An 18,802-nucleotide genomic window follows, 5' to 3' on the forward strand; every position below is an offset into this window, starting at 1 on the left:
AAGGTCTTTCATTGAGGAACAATATTTGAAGGTGTTTTCATGTAGTTATTGATTTCAGACCAACCCACAGGAAGCTTTATCTATACATTAGTGCTAATTTAGCATCCATTTACCAGAGTTGCAGGGATTGAAATGAGTCTGCAGTCCTCTTGGCAAGTGGTCGTCTTAGGTGAAGGTTGAACATAGGGATGGAAGAACATGAACAGACACATGTTGCTGTATCTAGCTGAACATTACTTCCAAAGCTCCACTGCTGTTTGTGGTTTCTGCCCTCCTAAGCCCTCAACGTTTTACAAACATACAAGTCCGGTGTTGCAACTGAACGTTAACTGCATGATGAGTCTCACAATAGCAGATACACTTATTGAAAGGGCAGGGAATGCTGTGTTATTTCAAAAATCTTCTAATTGTAAAACCTATCATTCTTTTTAGCATGCGAAGTGGCTTGTATTGAATTTAATACGTACGTATACGTGTGCGCATCTGTGCTCACACATTTGGAAAGAAGAATGTGGATATTTGGATTATATTTGACCAAGTATTTTAACCATTAAAGGTAGATCTAGAGCTGCAGGGCCAGGACTGTATCGCAACTTCAGTGCCAAACCTCTCCTGAACTCTAATAAGACTAAAAGTATAAGTTTTGTTCTACATATGTAATTATCCATCACTTTCTTTTGGGAAACCTTTACAGAAAAATTTTTTTTTACCCTTTACATTAAAAAAAAGTTACCTGAGGAAACTGCAGACATGGTGAAGGGTCGTGTTAATTGAATTTAAGAAATTCAAACATTTGTGTCCAAAATTTTTTTTGAGATTTAATTGGAAAGCCAGGCAAAGAGTCTTTATGCTATTATTTTCTAGTGGATCTGTGGTAGATTTGGTTTGGTTTGGTTTTGTTCCTCTCAGTACTGCTTAGAAATCAGCTAAAACATTTATATTGCAGAAATGATATAGCAGCAGTTTCAAGTCTTTTGTGCCTTACATGCTTGATGGGAAAAATCCCATTAATGATAGAAAATGCTAATCAGCGATGTGTTTTGCCAGCCGCCACAGGCCCACGCACTCTATATAATCCATTGTTTATTAACCTAATGAAGGTCATTGTAGCTTTTGAAAGCTTGTGTGACAGCATCTCAAAATGGTTTTAAAACTCTGTGCCGCTGGACTCTGGTGCCAGAATAAATGAAGGCTGGGTATTTACTTGTCAGGATGGCTCTGGCGTAAATGAGTTTTTTCGGGGTGGAATGATCATACTGTGCCTTTCGTTTGTTCATTATAATTGTCAAGGCAGACAAACAGTGCAGTGGTGGCTAAGCTGATGGTGCTGCCATTAAGCAGCTAGACACTGTCTTTATCCACGTCTTATTGATTTTCCTTTTCTTTTCTTGGCAGGTGACATCACACAGAAGGGATATGAAAAGAAGAGATCAAAATTAATTGGGGCCTACCTGCCACAGCCTCCCGGTACGTGTATCTGTGCTTGTGATATATGAAGATGTCAAGCGTACTGATAGTTGCCACAGTAAAAATCTGCATCTCTGAAGAAATTTATGTGGTTAAGCAAAGCTATTGTTATGCAGAAAAAGCTTATTCCATCCATTTTATGTATATTTTTATATATATGTCCGCTTTGATGTGTGTGTACATTTTTTACATACGTTGCTGTGGGTTTGGCAGTGGTTTCTGGAAAATAAAAATCAGCCTAGACTCATTAGAGAGGCATTGTTTGTTAGAAGTAATGCAGAAACACAGAGGAAAACACGATGCCCTATCTCATTAAGACCTCAGCCAAGCAAAGCCTTCTGAACATAGGTATACACAAGAGTGGAAGAGAACCTTGGAGCTTTGTGCCTTCCTCCATTTCTGGGTTTCCTGCCCAAATCTCCCTTTCGAAGACACTAGAGAGACCAGCAGCATCCCTGGAGTTCAGCTTGTCCTATAACACATGGGCAACCAATCCTTTATAGATACCTGATACCTGGTCTCAGCGTTGAGGGATGGGTTGCATGTATTTGCCCAAAAGGTGTAAAAAAGTCTTCAAACTAAATTTAATAATGTATTGCTTCTTTGAAATGATTTCCTATATATATCTAAGAACTCTTCAGAGTTCTTTCACTCTTCTGAGACACTGAATCATGAAGTTAAATATGTGGTTGTAGGTATTGGTGTAGGCCTCCATTTTGTGTCAGCCTCACAGGAGCGTGCCCCACAGGCTCGTGGCATCTCCCTCTCCTCATGGAGGCTCCGCCTGGGCTTGGCTGTCCTCTGAGCCCTGTTTTTATTGCACGCCTGGGAATTAGTTTCCTCCTTTTTTTACAAAAACCTGCCTTTATGGTGGAGTTGATGGTTTTCTATTTAAACTACTCAAGTGTGGAGGCACTGCCTTGTTCTCTCATCTTCAGGTGTATATATATTAGCTAGCTCCATAGCAGAGTGGTATTTTGTGCCTTTGGATTTCACTTGGTCTGCTCCACTGGTGGGAACTCCACAAAAGAGATCAGTGTTACACACTGTTTTCTGAAGTGATACAGCCTGATTTGAGGGTGTCTGTGACATTTCCTACCCATTGGGAGCCGTTAGAGAATGAAACAAATGAAATCAACAGAATTACAATACCAGAGGTGCAGTTATTAAATTCCTGGGTATCTACTTGTCCGACCAGACTGTCAGACATACACTAGTCTTCACAGTTTGTTCTCGTGAGACCTACCTAGGTTTACTGAGTTATGGGGAGACTGTTGCCTCGCAGTAATCCTCAACACAATGGTGTGGTTGGTACTGGTATTTGTTTATACAGTTAGTTGTACCTTTTTTTTTTCACACAAGAAAATAACAGCTTTTTCTCCAGAAAGCTCATAGTCTTCTTGTCAGAACTGTATCCTTGGCTGAAACTGCTGGGGATTCATCATGCATGTAATGATGAAAGAGAGAAGGTGGAGAACCCTCTGAGGTTTATCTTTCAAGGTCTCTGTTGTGATATTAAAGTTTTTCAGTGTAAGGAGAAGCAGAGAGATCTCTGTAAGCCAGTCCTATAGTGGGGTCCATTCAATAATTTGAAGAGGTCATGATTGAAGATGTAGCTGATTTAGTGCTGTTTTAAAGGTGGGAGGAAACACCACCATGTTTTCTGCTCTACCACTTCCCAGAAAATCCTGCACTGGGGATGTGGGGTATGGGTGAGTGGAGGAAGATGATAATAGGATGAAGAGGAAAAGTATTGAAATATTTTCCTCTGTTTTCTTGTCCATACATCAAGCTCAATCGTTTAGCTGATGGCTAAATGAATTATTTTATTATAGTGGAAGACACTGCTTCTACTGTATTAAAGTGTTTCCCTCCAGAAACTGATACTATTTGTGCTTGGGTCTTTGCTGTCTTTGTACTTTTTGTTTGTTTTGTTGTTACCTTTTGGACAAAACTTGAAACAGTGCAATTTGATACACTCCTTTAAGGCTTTACTCATCTGAATGGCTTGAGGTCCCTGCTTACTAGGAAGGGGGAGATAAATCCTTTCCAAGAAGAAATAGGATAACAAAACAGATGCTGCCTTTTGAAAGCCTCTGTTAATATCTGAACAATCACATACATGACCAAATAGTCATTTGTTTCTTTGTTGTAATCTGTTTTGATGGGGAACTGCAAGAATTTATAAGCTTTGGTGGTCTTGGATTTTGCTATTAAAAGGGAATAGACGTTTTAGAGATATTTTAAAACAGTATGGAAACGGACATGGCTCTTTCGCTGGGAGTGGAGGCATGGGGAAGGGCAGGGATTTGCGTTCTGTGACTGCGTTCAACAAACTAAAGGAAATCCAAAGGCAGTTCCCCTCTGTCGGGACATCCAGTCCTCTCGCTGCACCTTTGCTAACATTACTAACGCCCATGTTGGCAGAGTGGAACATTGACCCGCGTTGGCTCCGTGAGTGTCCTGTGGTGTCTGTGCGTGCGTGTGCGTGTGTGCTCTACTGCATGGGGGCAGCAGCTCCATTCGTCGCTGTAACAAATGTAAAAAAACTAAACGTGAATTAATTAGTTTTTTTCAACTTGTTACAGCAGCGAATGGAGCTGCCGCGGTACGGTGTAGACTGCAACACAGTGAAGGAGCTGCCAGAAGAATGCTCCGCACTGCCAACATTGGTGTCTGTGACATCCGGGAAGCGGCCGCTAGAGAGAGAGCAGCCAGCACGGCAGGAAACCGGCCACTCTTTTATTTTCGTTTTGGTGAGCACAATGAATGTATCTTTTTCCAGTCCGTATCTGTCTGTAACTGTGCCTCATCTGGAAGCCTCTGGTAGACATCTGCATCAATAAGATAGACTAGGAACTGCCAGTGACAAGGCAGGACAACCAAAGGACAACATCTGGAAGGCAGTTACTGACTTCTGTCTGCCTAGGAGTGAAGTGACGGGAAAGGAAAAGGAATACTCCTTCTTAGTAACATCTGAACATGTTGACTCTCTAGCTTCCATACCATGGATACTTTGGAGGAGGTTTCATACAATAAGCTGGTGAAACACCGGAAAGCATGTGTTTCTAATTCCCTTTTTGGCACCGTCTTTTTACAGAGCTCTGGACAGGTCCAAGCCCACCAGAATCCGGAGGAGGCTGTAAAAATCTAAGCACCCCTATTCTGTGCTATTTTCAAGTAGAGATCTCTGCCTGAGCTCCACTCACATCTGAACCATTCAGAAGCAGACTGACTTTTAGGTACAGGCATCAGGCTGGTAGGGCAGACTGGAGGCAGAACATTCTGCAGGGCTACGTGGCTGCAGTGTGGACAGGCAAGGCATGACCCCAGCCATGCCTGCGCGGCTGTGCCCTTCAGCAGATGATACCCATCCTGCCTTCTGGGGGTGACCTGGGGCAGGCAGTCTGCTCCTGCTCCCTGGGTTTGTAGCAAGGCTGGGTTTGTAGAGGATTCACAGCCCCTCAAGACACCAGATTGTCTCTTGCCAACCATGTGGGCACATGGAGGCCATCACATTCTTGCCTGTGTGCTTGTCCATGCTCCTGCAAGGCGATCCAGACACAATGTAAGAGATGGCTAAAGGGAAAATAGGTTTTGCAGTTCTGTCAGGACAAGACATACCTGCAAAAAGATTATCCCTTTGAGGCACCCTTCCCTGCTCATTTTCAAACCAATTTGCCCTAAGACTATAGAGGAGATCCATATCGGATTCTGACTGTGGTGTTTGTATTTCTCCTCTTACGTGGGGCTGCTCTAAGTCAGGTGCCCTCAGTCTGACATGATTAACTTCCTCTGCCCAAGATTTTTGCAAAATGGGAATGATGAAATTTAAATTGCAATTTCAGATTTAGCAGAATTAATGATATAAAAACATGTAAGTGCTAAATCTAGGCAGCAGAAGAGTAGACTATATACATACATAAACACACACATATATATCTTGATACATACCAGAGGTCTTTTTGTTGTGCTCATTGGGATACTGTCATTTTAGAAAGGGAGAGCTGTTACTTTTCAGGAATAGCTATAATTATAATCCGAAAGGGGAAGCTGGGCAGCCACGTGGTTGATACTGTACCAGGTGATGTGGGAGTTCACTCTTAGGCTCCCTATTTTTGACAGGACAATCCCAGAGAGTATATTGTCACATATACGGCAAACGTGCAGTGAGTCTGACACGAGGGACGTGCTGGATCTGCTGCACATCTGCACGTTGACTCCACAGTGCATGCACAATAGGTCTGACACATCCAGATGCTGCACAGACTGCACATATGCGAAGGACATTTGTACTGTTGCAGCCGGGCTGTCGAACATCCAGAAATCCGGAACGGATATGCTGCGTTTGGCAGTGTTAATGGGAGAAGGGATAGGGGGAGCCCTCTTTTTTTTTCCCCATTAAATCCCCACCTGCTTTAACTTAGGGAGACAAAAGTAGAGCTTTGTTTCCTCAACACGCTTTCTCAGGATGTCAATTTGTAGCTGGAGATGTTCTGTGCCGCAGAGTAGTTTTTCTTTTCTTAGCATGCCCGTATGTCAGACATCTAAAAATAATAGTGAATCCGGACCTTTGTATCTGCACATATATCCCAATCTCTCTTGTGCTGTGACCTTTCTCTCACTGCCTCTGTAGAGGAGCCCTGACAGCCAAGAGCTGAAAAATAACCATTTAAACAGGCATTTATTTCAGAGTATCTTTCTGAAGATTATTTTCATTAGATCAGTCAGTTCTGGGTAGATAACATGTGGACAGCTGCATGCATTCTATTAAGAGAAACCCTCCCTAGAAGAAAAATAACTAAATTACCTGCATCCCCCATAAGCTGTGTTTTTGCCCAGTTTGCTTCTAGTCTTTTGCCAGGAAATTTGATTATTCATTCACAGAACAGAGACGATGTTGTTATCAATTAAGCTTTTCTCCTAACAGCTTAGACATGGGTGGTTCATTCTCTCTTAATCAAGTGCTGTGTCTACACTAGATTACTTTCTGTAATTTTCCATCATTGGTACCACCAGTGTAGCTCTATTTGTAGCGTAACCATGTAGACCAGTCACCAGTGCTTTATTTATTACGGCTAATAAACCTGTGAGATGCGGTGTTTAAAAGGCACCTGCTGCTCCTTTCACAGGCCTAGAGACAGATCACTGCCTCTCCCGCTGCTGGAGCCCCAAAAGCACCAGCACGGGGGGATTTCAAGCTATGCAGTGCAGAGAAGGTAATACATTCGCACGGAAGACCCCTTTACCTAATGAAGAAAGAATTTTTTGTAGAATTACAGGAACCAATTTCCGTAGCCTCTGTTATTAACATGACACATATTTATATCTATCTGTAATGTGTGCATACATTTGCATACTTTTCTGTGTGTATGCATGCATACATTTGCTTTCAACTATGCCTACTGCTAGCCCTTTGGGCACTCAGAGTAAACTTGGCAATTACAATTTCATTTTCTCTTCCACAGACATTATTTGGATTGCAACATTATTTGGATTGCAAAGATTGCAAGGAAATGTTTAAACAAAGCTAGATTCTGGAATTGAAAAAAAAAAGCTTGGTTCTGGAATTGAATACATCATCATGTATTCACTTTATTAATAATAATGAGTATTCCTATCACATCTGCCTTCCTAATTCTTAAAGATCTTATCAAGGAGTAACCATGATGGGGCATTTCAAAGCATATACGCGTGTTGAGAACATGGATCTCATTGAAAGGCATAAGCATTGCACAACCCATGGATACATTTCTGAAAACAATGTGACAGATCTTTCACAGATGAGAAAATATGGCACATAGATGAATGCTTAGTAAGTCTTGTTTTCAAACAAGAGTTTTGGTTTGAATTGGTGGATGCCTTGCAGAGCCTAGTTTGGTTAAAAAGGAAGGTTCTGAAAGCATCTGAGAACTACCCCTTGATGCCATCACTTAAAGCATGATGGTTACTGCTTCACTTTTGCCATGATGACTGAGAGCCCAGTTATCATTTTATGCATTTTTCATTTTATGATGGCACCTGTTTCCTATCCTGCAGTAAGACCTCATGATATTAAACCTTGTTCAAACACAGAGCAAAAAATACCTTCCTTCAAAGACTTTACACCCTAATAGTAAGGCCAAAAAATGGGTGTAGGGGAAGAAATGAGTACATGATGACATCAGTTAGTAATGTGGGTAGTGGTTTCAGCACTCAGCATGATGGTTTTTTGGGGCAGGATATTTTTAGTACACATCAGAGTCAGAGTGTTTTTCAAAGAATTTGAAGAATTTCAATGAGATATCTGTTGATGTTCATGGAGACCATCTGTGAAACATAAGAGCATAGGAGGAAACATGAAGAAGTTTGTCTAAAAATCTGACAAACGGGTGAGAAAAGATGGCTCCATCAGAGGCGAGCAATAGGGGGTAGAAAGGGGAGATACCATTGAGGGCTTTGAAACAAAGCTTGCCTGTGCTGGAGCAGAGGAGATGGAGCCAGTGGAGGCATGCGAAGAGCTGGGTGCTGCTGTCAAAATCAGAAACTGCTGGAATTCACAATACTGCCCGAATTCGTCTGCAGCAAATTTCTGAAAGATGGATGTTAAACTGCTGGCAGTGTAAGCTGACCAGCACATAGTGTTTGCTATGTGGATAGGTAGCCTTTTTCTACATATTCTCCTAAAAGAATCTTCAAATGGTACGCTGAAGCTGTGGGACTATCTAGAGAAATACGGAAATCAAACATCGTGTGAGTTGGAGCTGTAATGTGATGTCCACCATCTCTGAGATAATGGGGAGAAAAAAGAAGCCCACGATAGCCATGCTAAGCTTGAACTGAAAGCTAAAGCCTGCAAGGAAATGCTGGAACGCAAGATCGAGATTGTAATAAGGAAAGAAGATCAATTTGAAGTATGTGCATTGTTTGAAATCAGAACCAAGTGCAGGAATGAGTGTGAAAGCTCACCTCTGAAGGAAAGATTATTGATTAAACATATCTAATCAGAAATTTCATTTTCTCCATATTTATCTAGCAGAAAGTGGCTCCACTTTCCTGGGTGTCTTTGGTTGGGAGTATCGCATTTTACATCTCCTTTGGCCTATCCAGGGAATTCATTACTTAGATGTACATTTGATGGGAAGAGTGAAATGCCATGCTAAGTAACAAGTTCCATGGGGGTGGTATGACGTTTAACCTGTTTACAAAATATACGGTGTGTTCATCACCTGGCTTTGCTTTTAAAGCTGAGCCACCAGCCATTGCGTAGAAGCTCAGGAAATACTTTGAACTGAATGTAAATACTGTTTCTTAAAACTGCACTGCAAACACTGTTTGCCTTCCCTCCCTTCCTGGAGTTGCTGGGTTTATCCTACAGCTCTCTCTCCTGGGGTCACATGCTGTAAGTTAGTTTTAGAACAATAAATGTAGCCTGTATCTAAGAATGCCTTCTATTTCTTGTCAATTAGACATTTCAGCTTTTAAATATTTAGATTCAAAAATTTGGCACAGACATAAGAATAAGAGATACATCAAAGCAACTTGTCAGCTGTCATAAAGGAAACAATTGTCCTCTGTTGGAGAGGGCAATGCAGCACATAGCACTGCAATTTAGCTACAAAAAGAGGTAATAAATAAGGGAGGAACAAAGAGGTGAAGGCAAAAAAAAAAGGAAGGAAGGAGGTAAAGCCTGCTTCCAGCTGACAGTTTTGTGCCTTCCATGCACTTAAAAATAAAACTATCCAGCTTGCAGTGGTATTGCTTAAATAGCTTTACTGAGGCTTTTGCATTTTTAGCTAAATACAGTCAAGGCAGGATCCAGCTTGCAGATTAGGATTTGTAGATTGACATATCTGCATTAAGTTGTCTGCCTATGAACCTGGTATTTAAGCTCCCATTCTTATGTGAAAAGACACAGTTAATTCAGTTGATGAAACCCGGAGAGCTTTTCAGATTATTCCAAAGCAGATACCTCCACTGACCACCTGCGTAGCTCTCAAGGCTTCACTGGGCTCATGGAGTTGCCTGAAGATGGGTGTCTAATACTGTTCAGGATTTCCTACGGTATCAGAGGCATCTGCACAGAGCAAGCGCATGTGAAACAGGGCTTAGAGGGGACGCAGTCAAGCCAGGTATCATAGTCCACAACAGCTGAAAAGACATTGGACACCTCTGTTTAGACTCCTTAGTCCTGGCCTAGGTCTCTGTTTTTCATAATGTGAGTTTAGCTTAAGCACCGTCTTGTAGACACTTAAATATAGGTGTCTTAATCTGCAAGCTGAATCCCACATTAGCAGCATTAGATAAACAAACTAATGCTTGTATTAAGAACGTGGCTGTTTGCTCCAGTGTACCTGGTAATGCTTATGTGTAATAAAGCACTGATTTCTCAGCCTTTTATATAAAATAACTGTGTTCCAGGCATATATATTTTGCTAAAATTCTTCATGACTTACAACAAGTCAGTCATTAGTGCTAATTATGCTTACCTGCTAAAAGCCCTGCTTTAGCCGCAAGACTGGGGTGGACTGTGGCGTTACTAAGAATGATGCCAGTTTGACAGTGATTGTGATTGTGTCTGTGCACAGGGCCCTGATGTGACACTGTCCTTTCTTTTATGAAAGCCATTCATTGCTCTGCCGCCTCCTTAAATTTAGGAATCGATGCAAATATGAATTCTTAAAGCCCATTACACCACCGCTTCCACCGCTTCACAAATGCATCTGGGCGAAGCTGCGCTTGAGCAAGCATTAGGATGTAACTCATGGACCCTGTGTGTTGGCTGTGAAGCTATCAATTTTGGGGGTTTAGTTATGTTCAGAAGTAGAAGTGAAAAGAAAAAGATGCTTGTTACTGCACTGTATTGCTAGAGCCTTCATGGAGGTGAACAATTCTGCTGTTAACACTGCTTCGCTATTTATGGCAACACTTCACCGATTTCGTGGTCTTCATTATTCTGTATGGCTTTTACTCCTACCCATCGCTCAGGAATGGCAGTGTGTAGGTTCTCGCTATTGTGCACTTTGTCTCACACCATCCTTGGTGCTGTGCGAGGGAGAGGGTGCACGGGAAGAGAAGATGCGAGTCCAGGCGGTGCCGGCTAATTCCTGCTCCAGCCCCTTCAGTAAGGAGCCATCATCAGGTTTCTTACTGTCTCTCCAAAGTGGGGTGATGCTTTGTGTTTTCTCACGTTAAAGGAACTCAGTATGAAGAGAGCTCTCCCCGCAGATGGCTGATGGAGAGCTTCTCCTCTCTATTTTAGTGCAGAATTAACCTCCTCATGTAAATCGGTGCTATCGGTGAGCCACGTTCACATGTCCTGCTCTGTAGGGTAGAGGTCCTGCTCTACTTGGGTAGAGGTTTATTCGCTGTTTTCATATTTCGGGAAAGTGGGAAGTAAAGCCATCAAATGATCCCCAGACCTCAGAAAAACGGAAGGTATTTTGATATTCTCGTTTGGTTTGCTATGGCCTTACTCATGTAGGATGTTGGGGCTGTCTCTTTCCTATCTGTAAGAAGAAACATTACCCACTGTGTCAGAACAGACTTATTTAAAAGAACAAACACACGTATACAAAGTAGGAGGGAGGTAAACTAGCTAAATTGCCTCAATTTTAAGATTAGATAAGAGATTTCTGTATCTGTAGTAAGAACAAGTAGCAGTATCATCTCCATAGTGAACCGGCGGCGGGAAGAGCCCTCTGAGTCTCAGGGAGTGCTGTGGGCAGCAGTGCTGCCTGGCCAGTTGGGTGTCCTGCTGTCTTCTGCATCGTCAGGGTCAGTGTTTGAGTTACCTTACATGCACTGTCTTTTTTACACCTTGAAAAAGAGCTTTGTGCACTGCCCACAGCTGCAGAAGAAGAGAATGAGACACCTGAGGTCTCTCATAGCCAAATGACCAGGAGAAGGAAACCATGGGCTTGAATGCATTTTGTCCAACAGCTCTCAGGTCTACCTGAAAGGTCTCCCTCCTACAGCAGCTGTGCACCTCTTTGTAACTGATGCTTTTGCTCCCAATTTAATTTCCCCTCAGTGTTTCAAAAGCCTATTGCATGTGGTTTCGTTGTTGGAAGGATGCATTTAATCCCCTTTTCCATGACGTTGTACTTCAGTAGCAACACCTAAATTATTTTTGTTTGTTCTTCTCTACACGCCATTGCCCTACAGAAGTCATTTGCCATGGGAATTTATGGCACTGCTTTCTTCACAAAACCTCTGTGACACAGCAGCAATTTTAGGTGCATGTTTTTTGGGTGTGTTTTTTTAGGATTTTTGTAAATGTGATTTCCAGAAATTATCTCATTCCTGACAGTATGGATAGGGACTGAGATGAATAATGGTGGTTAACATCTCTGAAACATAATTTTTTGAAAATTTTCAATCAAAATTAATTTTATTGTTAACTTTATATTGCTGGTTCTCAGGGTGACCCAATAAAAAAAGAAAAAATCTAAATATACAAATGAGATGAAAATATTTCTTCTGATTATTTCAATGATTCAAAAGTTAGGTTCACCTGCCTTAAAGAATATAAAGGCTTGAGGGCAAGTGAAATTACACAGTACTATAGTGTGGAGAAAGAACATTTAAATGAAGACATTTTATTTGATTTAAGAGTATGAATTATTAATCACAATCTGAGTAGAAGAAAATTTATGGATTCACTCTTTTATGCACTTAAGATATTTTAGTCCAAATATGTTTTTTAGCCAACCAACCACTTCTCCACAAAATCAAAGCAGGCTTGACATTGCTGATATTCCAAAGATTTAAGAGAGAATCTGTATTTTAAGTTCAGTTTGTTTTCACAAAGAAATAAGTGTACAATGCCAACTTTTTTTAAAAGATGCTTTTTAAAGAGTCCATTGAAACATAATTGAGACTGATTGAAGTTAACAGCATTTTCGGTTGGTCTGTATTCTACATAAAAATTCTTGTTTCCACAAAAGTAAACTCTTATCCCTCTCTAATAAGCAAGCATTGAATAGTTCAGAAATAGTAGTAGAGAGTTTTTACATTGTGTTTTAATGGAAAAATATAAGCATGTTTCCAAGCATTGTTTTGTTGAATTCAATTTCAATTTAGTAGTCATCAATTTGAATACTTAATTATTAATCATGTAATTAAGTAATTTTAACAGATCTTTCTTACTGTCAACCCTAAGTGCAAGAGGCCAGTTTTACTTCTGTCCCTACAGTTACACATAGTGTGTAACTACTTTTTAAAGGCAAAAAATAATAGGAAAAAATTAATTTCATTTCTTTAGGTACTCCTGGTTTTTTTGCCCCTGTGCATCACAGTGCCTAACGGTCTGTGCTTTATTAGTTCTAAGCTGAATGCATCCCTTACTGGGCCTGGCTGCTCAGGTTCTTCTCTGGAAGTGAACAAGATGATAGCATATTATGCCAGTATTACAGGTGCAGGTTTGCTTTCTTTTCCTGTTGTTTGTTTGAATTTTCCTGCTTAAGTAATTTGCTTCAGTCTTCTCTGGAAGTTGTGAAGGAACATTAGTTTCTAGAAGTTTTTAGATACAATGCTGTTCTTATACCACTACTGCCATTGAAGGAGCCTTCAAGAAAATACGTATTTTTTTAAAAAAGCAAATTCGCTATGGGAAAGGGATGAATACAAGGTTTGAATCTTAAATACTAGATGTTTAGGCCCAGCATACTGAGACGGCTGAGTTATTTTTATTGTTTTGCTGGAACAGATTACTATTTTCAGCCTGGTTTGGTAGAGTTATTGTTTACTTTCTGGTCCTTGGTAGCTGAAAATGCCTACAGATATTAATATAGTTCCCTTCCCACAGGGTATCTAGGTTCCGTAGGTGAGTATTGTGTTGTCACCAGCCAATATCATTCAACCGCATGAGGTTTTAGATATTACACACTGGCTAAGTCTTCTTAGGAACTGTTTTTAACCAATTTGCAGGAAATCTTCAAGATCCATTGCAATGGTGTCCGCCTTTTATTAGCACGTTAAAATATTTCCCCAATACTACTTTATGAAAGGTCACCTGTTTGGGAAGAAAATGCACCACCAAGCTTACTGTCTGTATGCTCTTCTTATGTAGTCTATGATCCTGGAAAAAGGTTGTCTTAGAGAGAACAGGAAAATAACCTTACCAGAAAAGCTGACCAGAGGCAAGTACTGTGTAACCAATTGACACGACATGGTTTAGCCACCAAATGTTCATTTTATACTTCTAGTGTAGGCTGATCTCCTCCTCACTATTAACTTCTGGAATTCAATCAGAATGAGCTTGTTTGGTTTTTTTTTTAATTAATGCAGGAGTGGACCAGGCATTACCACAAGAACGTCGAACTCCTGTTACTCCGTCCTCTTCCTCTCGATACCACCGTCGCAGGTCCTCAGGGTCACGGGATGAGCGCTATAGATCGGGTAAGTATAACTGAAGACCACAGAATTGGAATGAAAATTTGAAATAGCTAGTTCTGTTCTTTGCTTTTTTAAAAAGAATTTTGTTGTAAACTCATGTAGTAGCTTTACATGGGAAATATTCATTGTACAAATACAGAGACACTGTCCAAGCATGCAGGGGTGGAGTTGCAAAGCCAAAGTACATCTGGAATTGCATCTGGCGACAAACGTGAAGGGCAACAAGAAGGGCTTCTACAGGCATGTTGGCAGAAAGGAAGACTAGGGAAAAGTAAGCCCACTGCTGAATGGGGCAGGGGACCAGTGACAAAGGGCATGGAAAGGGCCAAGATACTTAATGTCTTCTTTGCCTTCGTCTTTACTGGTGAGACTTGCCTTCAGGAATCCAAGGCTCCTGAGACCAGTGGGAAGGTTTGAGCAATGAAAACCTACCCTCCATGAAGGAGGATCAGGACAGGGAACATGTGAACACACTGAACATGTACAAGTCTATGGGACGTGATGGGATGCATCGTTGGCTGACATCATTGTGAGGCCACTCTCAATTCTTTGAAAGGTAGTGGCAATCAGGGGAGGTTTCTGAGGACTGGAAGAAAGCAAGATTCATTCCTGTCTTCAAGAATGGCAAGAAGTAGGATCTGGGAAACTACAGGCCAGTCAGCCTCACCTCGATCCCTGAGAAAGTGGTGGAGCAAATAATCCTGAAAACTGTTTTTAAATATCTGAAGGACAAGGAGGTGATTTGGAGTAGTCAGCATGGATTAATGAAGCCCCCTTATTAGGTTGGTCAATCCATGCTTGACCAACAATAGCCTTCTACAATGAGATAACTGCCTTGGAGGTTGAGGGAAGAGCAGTGAACATTGTATGCCTTGACTTTAGTAAGGCTTTTGACAGTGTCTCTCATAACATCCTCATTGACGAACTGGTGAGGTATGGACTAGATAAGTGGACAGTGAAGTGGACTGAAAATTGGCTGAAGTGTTGAGCTCAGAGGGTTATAATCAGCAGCACAAAGTCCAGCTGGACACCAGTCTCTAGTGGTGTACTCTAAGAGTAAATACTGGCTCCAGTACTGCTTAATAGCTTAATGCTTAATAGTGACCTTGCTGGTGAAACAGAGTGCGCCCTTCACAAATTTGCAGATACCAAATTGGGAGGAGTGATTGATACACCAGATGGGTGTGCTGTCATTCAGAGGGATCTGGACAGGCTGGAGGAGTGGGCAAAAAGGAATCTAGTGAAGTCTGACAAAGGGAAGCGCAAAGTCCTGCACCTGGGAAGGAATAACCCCATGCACTCGGGCAGGCTGGGGGCCCACTGGCTGGAAAACAGCTTGGCAGCAAGGTCCTGGTGGTCAACAAGGTAAACATGAGCCAGCAAGGTGCCCTTATGGCAAAGAAGGCCAACAGCCTCCTGGGCTGCACTAGGAGGAGCGCTGCCAGCAGGTCAAGGGACGTGATCCTTCCCCTCCGCTCAGCACTGGTGAGGCACATCTGGAGTGCTGGGTCCAGTACAAGAGAGAGATGGATGTACTGGAATAAGTCCAACAAAAGACCACAAAAGTGGTTAAGGAACGGAACCTCTGACATGTGAGGAGAGGCTGAGAGAGCTGGGGTTCTGCAGCCTGGAAAAGAGAAGGCTCAGGGGGATCTTATCCATGTATGTAAGTACCTGATGAGGGAAGTAAAGAAGATGGAACTCTTCTCAGTGGTGCTCAGTGACAGGACAAGAAACAGTAGGCACAAACTGAAATATGAGAAATTCCATTTAAGCATAAGAAAAAACTTTTTTACTCTAAGAGTGGTTAAGCACTGGCACAGGTTGCCCAGGGAGGTTGTGGTGTCTTCATCTTTGGAGCTATTCAAAACCCCACTGGACATGGCCCCGGGCAATCTGCTGTGAGTGACCCTGCTTTGAGCAGGGAGTTGGACTGGATGATTTCCAGAGGTTCCTGCTGACCACCACAGTCTGTGGTTCTGTGGCACAGCTGGATTTTTATGTACTGATTCTAGTTTGGTGAATACCTTAAAAATATTTAATTTGAAGTATAGCAAGTTGGGAACATCATTATGCCCTAAATAGAAGCACTGATAAAGGGAAGATAAAATTAATTTCAGAGCTGAACAAAAGGGTAAAATCTCATTTCCAAATGAATGGGATCCAAGTCTCTTCATGATGCTGCTCCAGATACAACACAAAGTGAAGGAAATGATTGGTTTATAACTGAAGGAAAACTGAGCTCTGAAACTTCTTTACTCTTACCTTTGAAGGCGTAAACTGCATGTACTACACTTTAACTGCATGAAGGGTAGGTGTGCTTAGCTGTTGTTTCAACTGCTACAGGCACTGCTGCAGTGTAAGTGCTCTTCTCAGATGACAGCCAGAGGCCACGGGCTGGTTTGTCTGCTGCTGCCTCTCTGCAGCTGCAGAATAAGGGAGCTGTAGACAGCAGCACCCATCGACCATTGTGGCAGGGAGACCCTTGCAAGGTGAGAGTCAGGAGCCAGGGACTGATGGTTGTGGAGAGCGCGGAGGAGCCAACTGTGGAAGTTCTGGATTGTGTCCGAGAGATGCATCTTGCTGGACAGAGTCAGGCGCGTTGTGCTGACACAATGGAAAATTACAGAGAACTCCTTATTAAACCTTTTGTAACATATCTCTGGTTCATTCCGTTAGTCAAAGAGCTTGCCAGTCCCATTTAAAGGAAAATGGAACGATAAATGTTGGCAGAGAAGGTTCATGTATGTCCAGACCATTCTGATAACTTTGAAAAATTCCCCTCTCCCCTCAGAAACCTTGGGTTCACACTGTAGATGCTGCCAGTTTTTCGTTGAATAATGGTTGTGGGATCTGCAAAATAATTCCTTGATATATAAGCTCCTAGAAGCTTCTCCCACATTACACTAAAAATCGCCTGATTTCTACCCAGTGTTTTCAAAGAGGTAAAAATTCTATTCCTGAAATTGTCTAATTTGTGGGTATGCAACCCATGGTCCTCAAACCTCCAAGCTGTGAATCTCCAGAGCAATTCTGTTAAAAACATGTGCATTTGACTGTGTGTTGGAAGTCGTCTGCTTGAGCTATGCTTGCCATTTGTAAACTAAGATGTTGAGTCAATTTGGGGACGGGCGAAAGGAGACATCGTGCACATGTGCCTCTCCTGACACCCCAGGAGTGCTCTGAGGTGGTGTTGCTGCTTCTTGGTTTCAGTCGCTGCCTGCTGCCTCAAAAGGAAGGCGTTTGTTCGGTGAAATGGTACCTAAGGTCCTGCCTTAGGAATGGGGCGAAGTGTTGTAATGATGTACATAAATAATAAAGACACAAACTGTCTTGCTGTATTGGGTTTGCATGGCAAGGTTTTGGTAGTGGAGGGGCTACAGGGGTGGCTTCTGTGAGAAGCTGCTAGAAGCTTCCCCCGTGTCCGATAGAGCCAGTGCCAGCCGGCTCCAAGTCAGACCCGCCGCTGGCCAAGGCTGAGCCCATCAGCGATGGTGGTAGCGCCCCTGGGATAACATAGTTAAGAAGGGGGAACAAAAACCTGCACAACAGCAGCTGCAGCCAGAGAGAGGAGTGAGAATATGTGAGAGAAACAACTCTGCAGACACCAAGGTCAGTGCAGAAGGAGGGGGAGGAGGTGCTCCAGGCGCCGGAGCAGAGATTCCCCTGCAGCCCCTGGTGAGGACCATGTGGAGGTCCACAGTGGAGCAGATACCCCCCTGCACCCCATGGAGGACCCCATGACAGAGCAGGTGGATGCCCGAAGGAGGCTGTGATCCCATGGGAAGTTCGTGCTGGAGCAGGCTCCTGGCAGGACCTGTAGAACCATGGAGAGAGGAGCCCACATTGGAGCAGGTTTGCTGGCAGGACTTGTGACCCCATGGGGGACCCACGCTGGAGCAGTCTGGTCCTGAAGGACTGCACCCTGTGGAAGGGACCCACGCTGGAGCAGTTCCTGAAGAACTGCAGCCCGTGGAGGACTCGTGTTGGAGAAGTTCGTGGAGGGCTGTCTCCTGTGGGAGGGACCTCATGCTGGAGCAGGGGAAGAGCGTGAGCAGGAAGGAGCGGCAGAGACAACGTGTGATGAACAGACCACAACCCCCATTCCCCGTCCCCCTGTGCTGCTTGAGGGGGAGGAGGTAGAGAAATCGGGAGTGTAGTTGAGCCCGGGAAGAAGGGAGGGGTGGGGGGAAGGTGTTTTTAAGACCTGGTTTTATTTCTCATTATCCTACTCTGATTTGATTGGTAATAAATTAAACTAATTTCCCCAAGTTGAGTCTGTTTTGCCTGTGACAGTAATTGGTGAATGATCTCCCTGTCCTTATCTCGACCCACGAGCTTTTCGTTATTTTCTCTCCCCTGTCCAGCTGAGGAGGAGGAGTGATGGGGTGGCTTGGTGGGCACCTGGCGTCCAGCCAGGGTCAGCCCAGCACAGCTGCTGAGAGGAAAAGTAAGGAACTGAGCGCAAAGAGTTGCCTGTTTTTAGTGCAGACTCTCTTCTTAGGAGAGTCAGGACTATGGTGCAAATTTGGATCTCTTTTGCTGCTCTGAAAGTGTCCTTGGTATTAAAACTGGAAAGCTTGACAGTATTTTGGGGGCTTATGGCAGGGCTTTGATCGCTGCATAGCATAACTCCTCAGCAGATCACCGAGCTCTCCAACAAATTGGTTTTAACAGCTACCGCATCTTCACTCATTCAAAAGAAAATGTAGCAAATGTCAATGAAGGTAAATGTAAACTTCCATTTCAATTTTGAAAAGTTATCAGATTTAGTTTCAGAGGAGCTTTGCTAAGATACAGTGCCATGTTCCTATGCTGAATTATGTTCTCCCTTTCTATACATCGCCCCTGTGAGATCAGAAGTCTATTTCTTTCTTGGTCCCATGACTCATACTCTCTATTACTGCAGGTTACAAACTTGCAAGTCGTATTTCTTTCTGGTTATCTTGTCTTCAGG

At 42.8% G+C, this 18,802-nt stretch overlaps 1 protein-coding gene across 2 annotated transcripts in view; it reads left to right on the top strand.

The window, feature by feature from the left end:
• DIP2C (disco interacting protein 2 homolog C) overlaps positions 1-18,802 on the top strand; it is a 327,128-nt gene that overhangs the window by 173,853 nt on the left and 134,473 nt on the right. The window contains exons 2-4 of one of the 2 annotated variants that reach the window (XM_075144114.1): positions 1,396-1,467; positions 4,056-4,223; positions 13,738-13,848. In XM_075144114.1, coding sequence (XP_075000215.1) covers positions 1,396-1,467; positions 4,056-4,223; positions 13,738-13,848 — 351 coding nt within the window. The remainder of the gene's footprint in view (positions 1-1,395; positions 1,468-4,055; positions 4,224-13,737; positions 13,849-18,802) is intronic. The other variant, XM_075144116.1, reaches the window with a different exon arrangement.

This window comes from Calonectris borealis, chromosome 2, assembly GCF_964195595.1.
Source record: "Calonectris borealis chromosome 2, bCalBor7.hap1.2, whole genome shotgun sequence".
Taxonomy (NCBI): domain Eukaryota; kingdom Metazoa; phylum Chordata; class Aves; order Procellariiformes; family Procellariidae; genus Calonectris; species Calonectris borealis.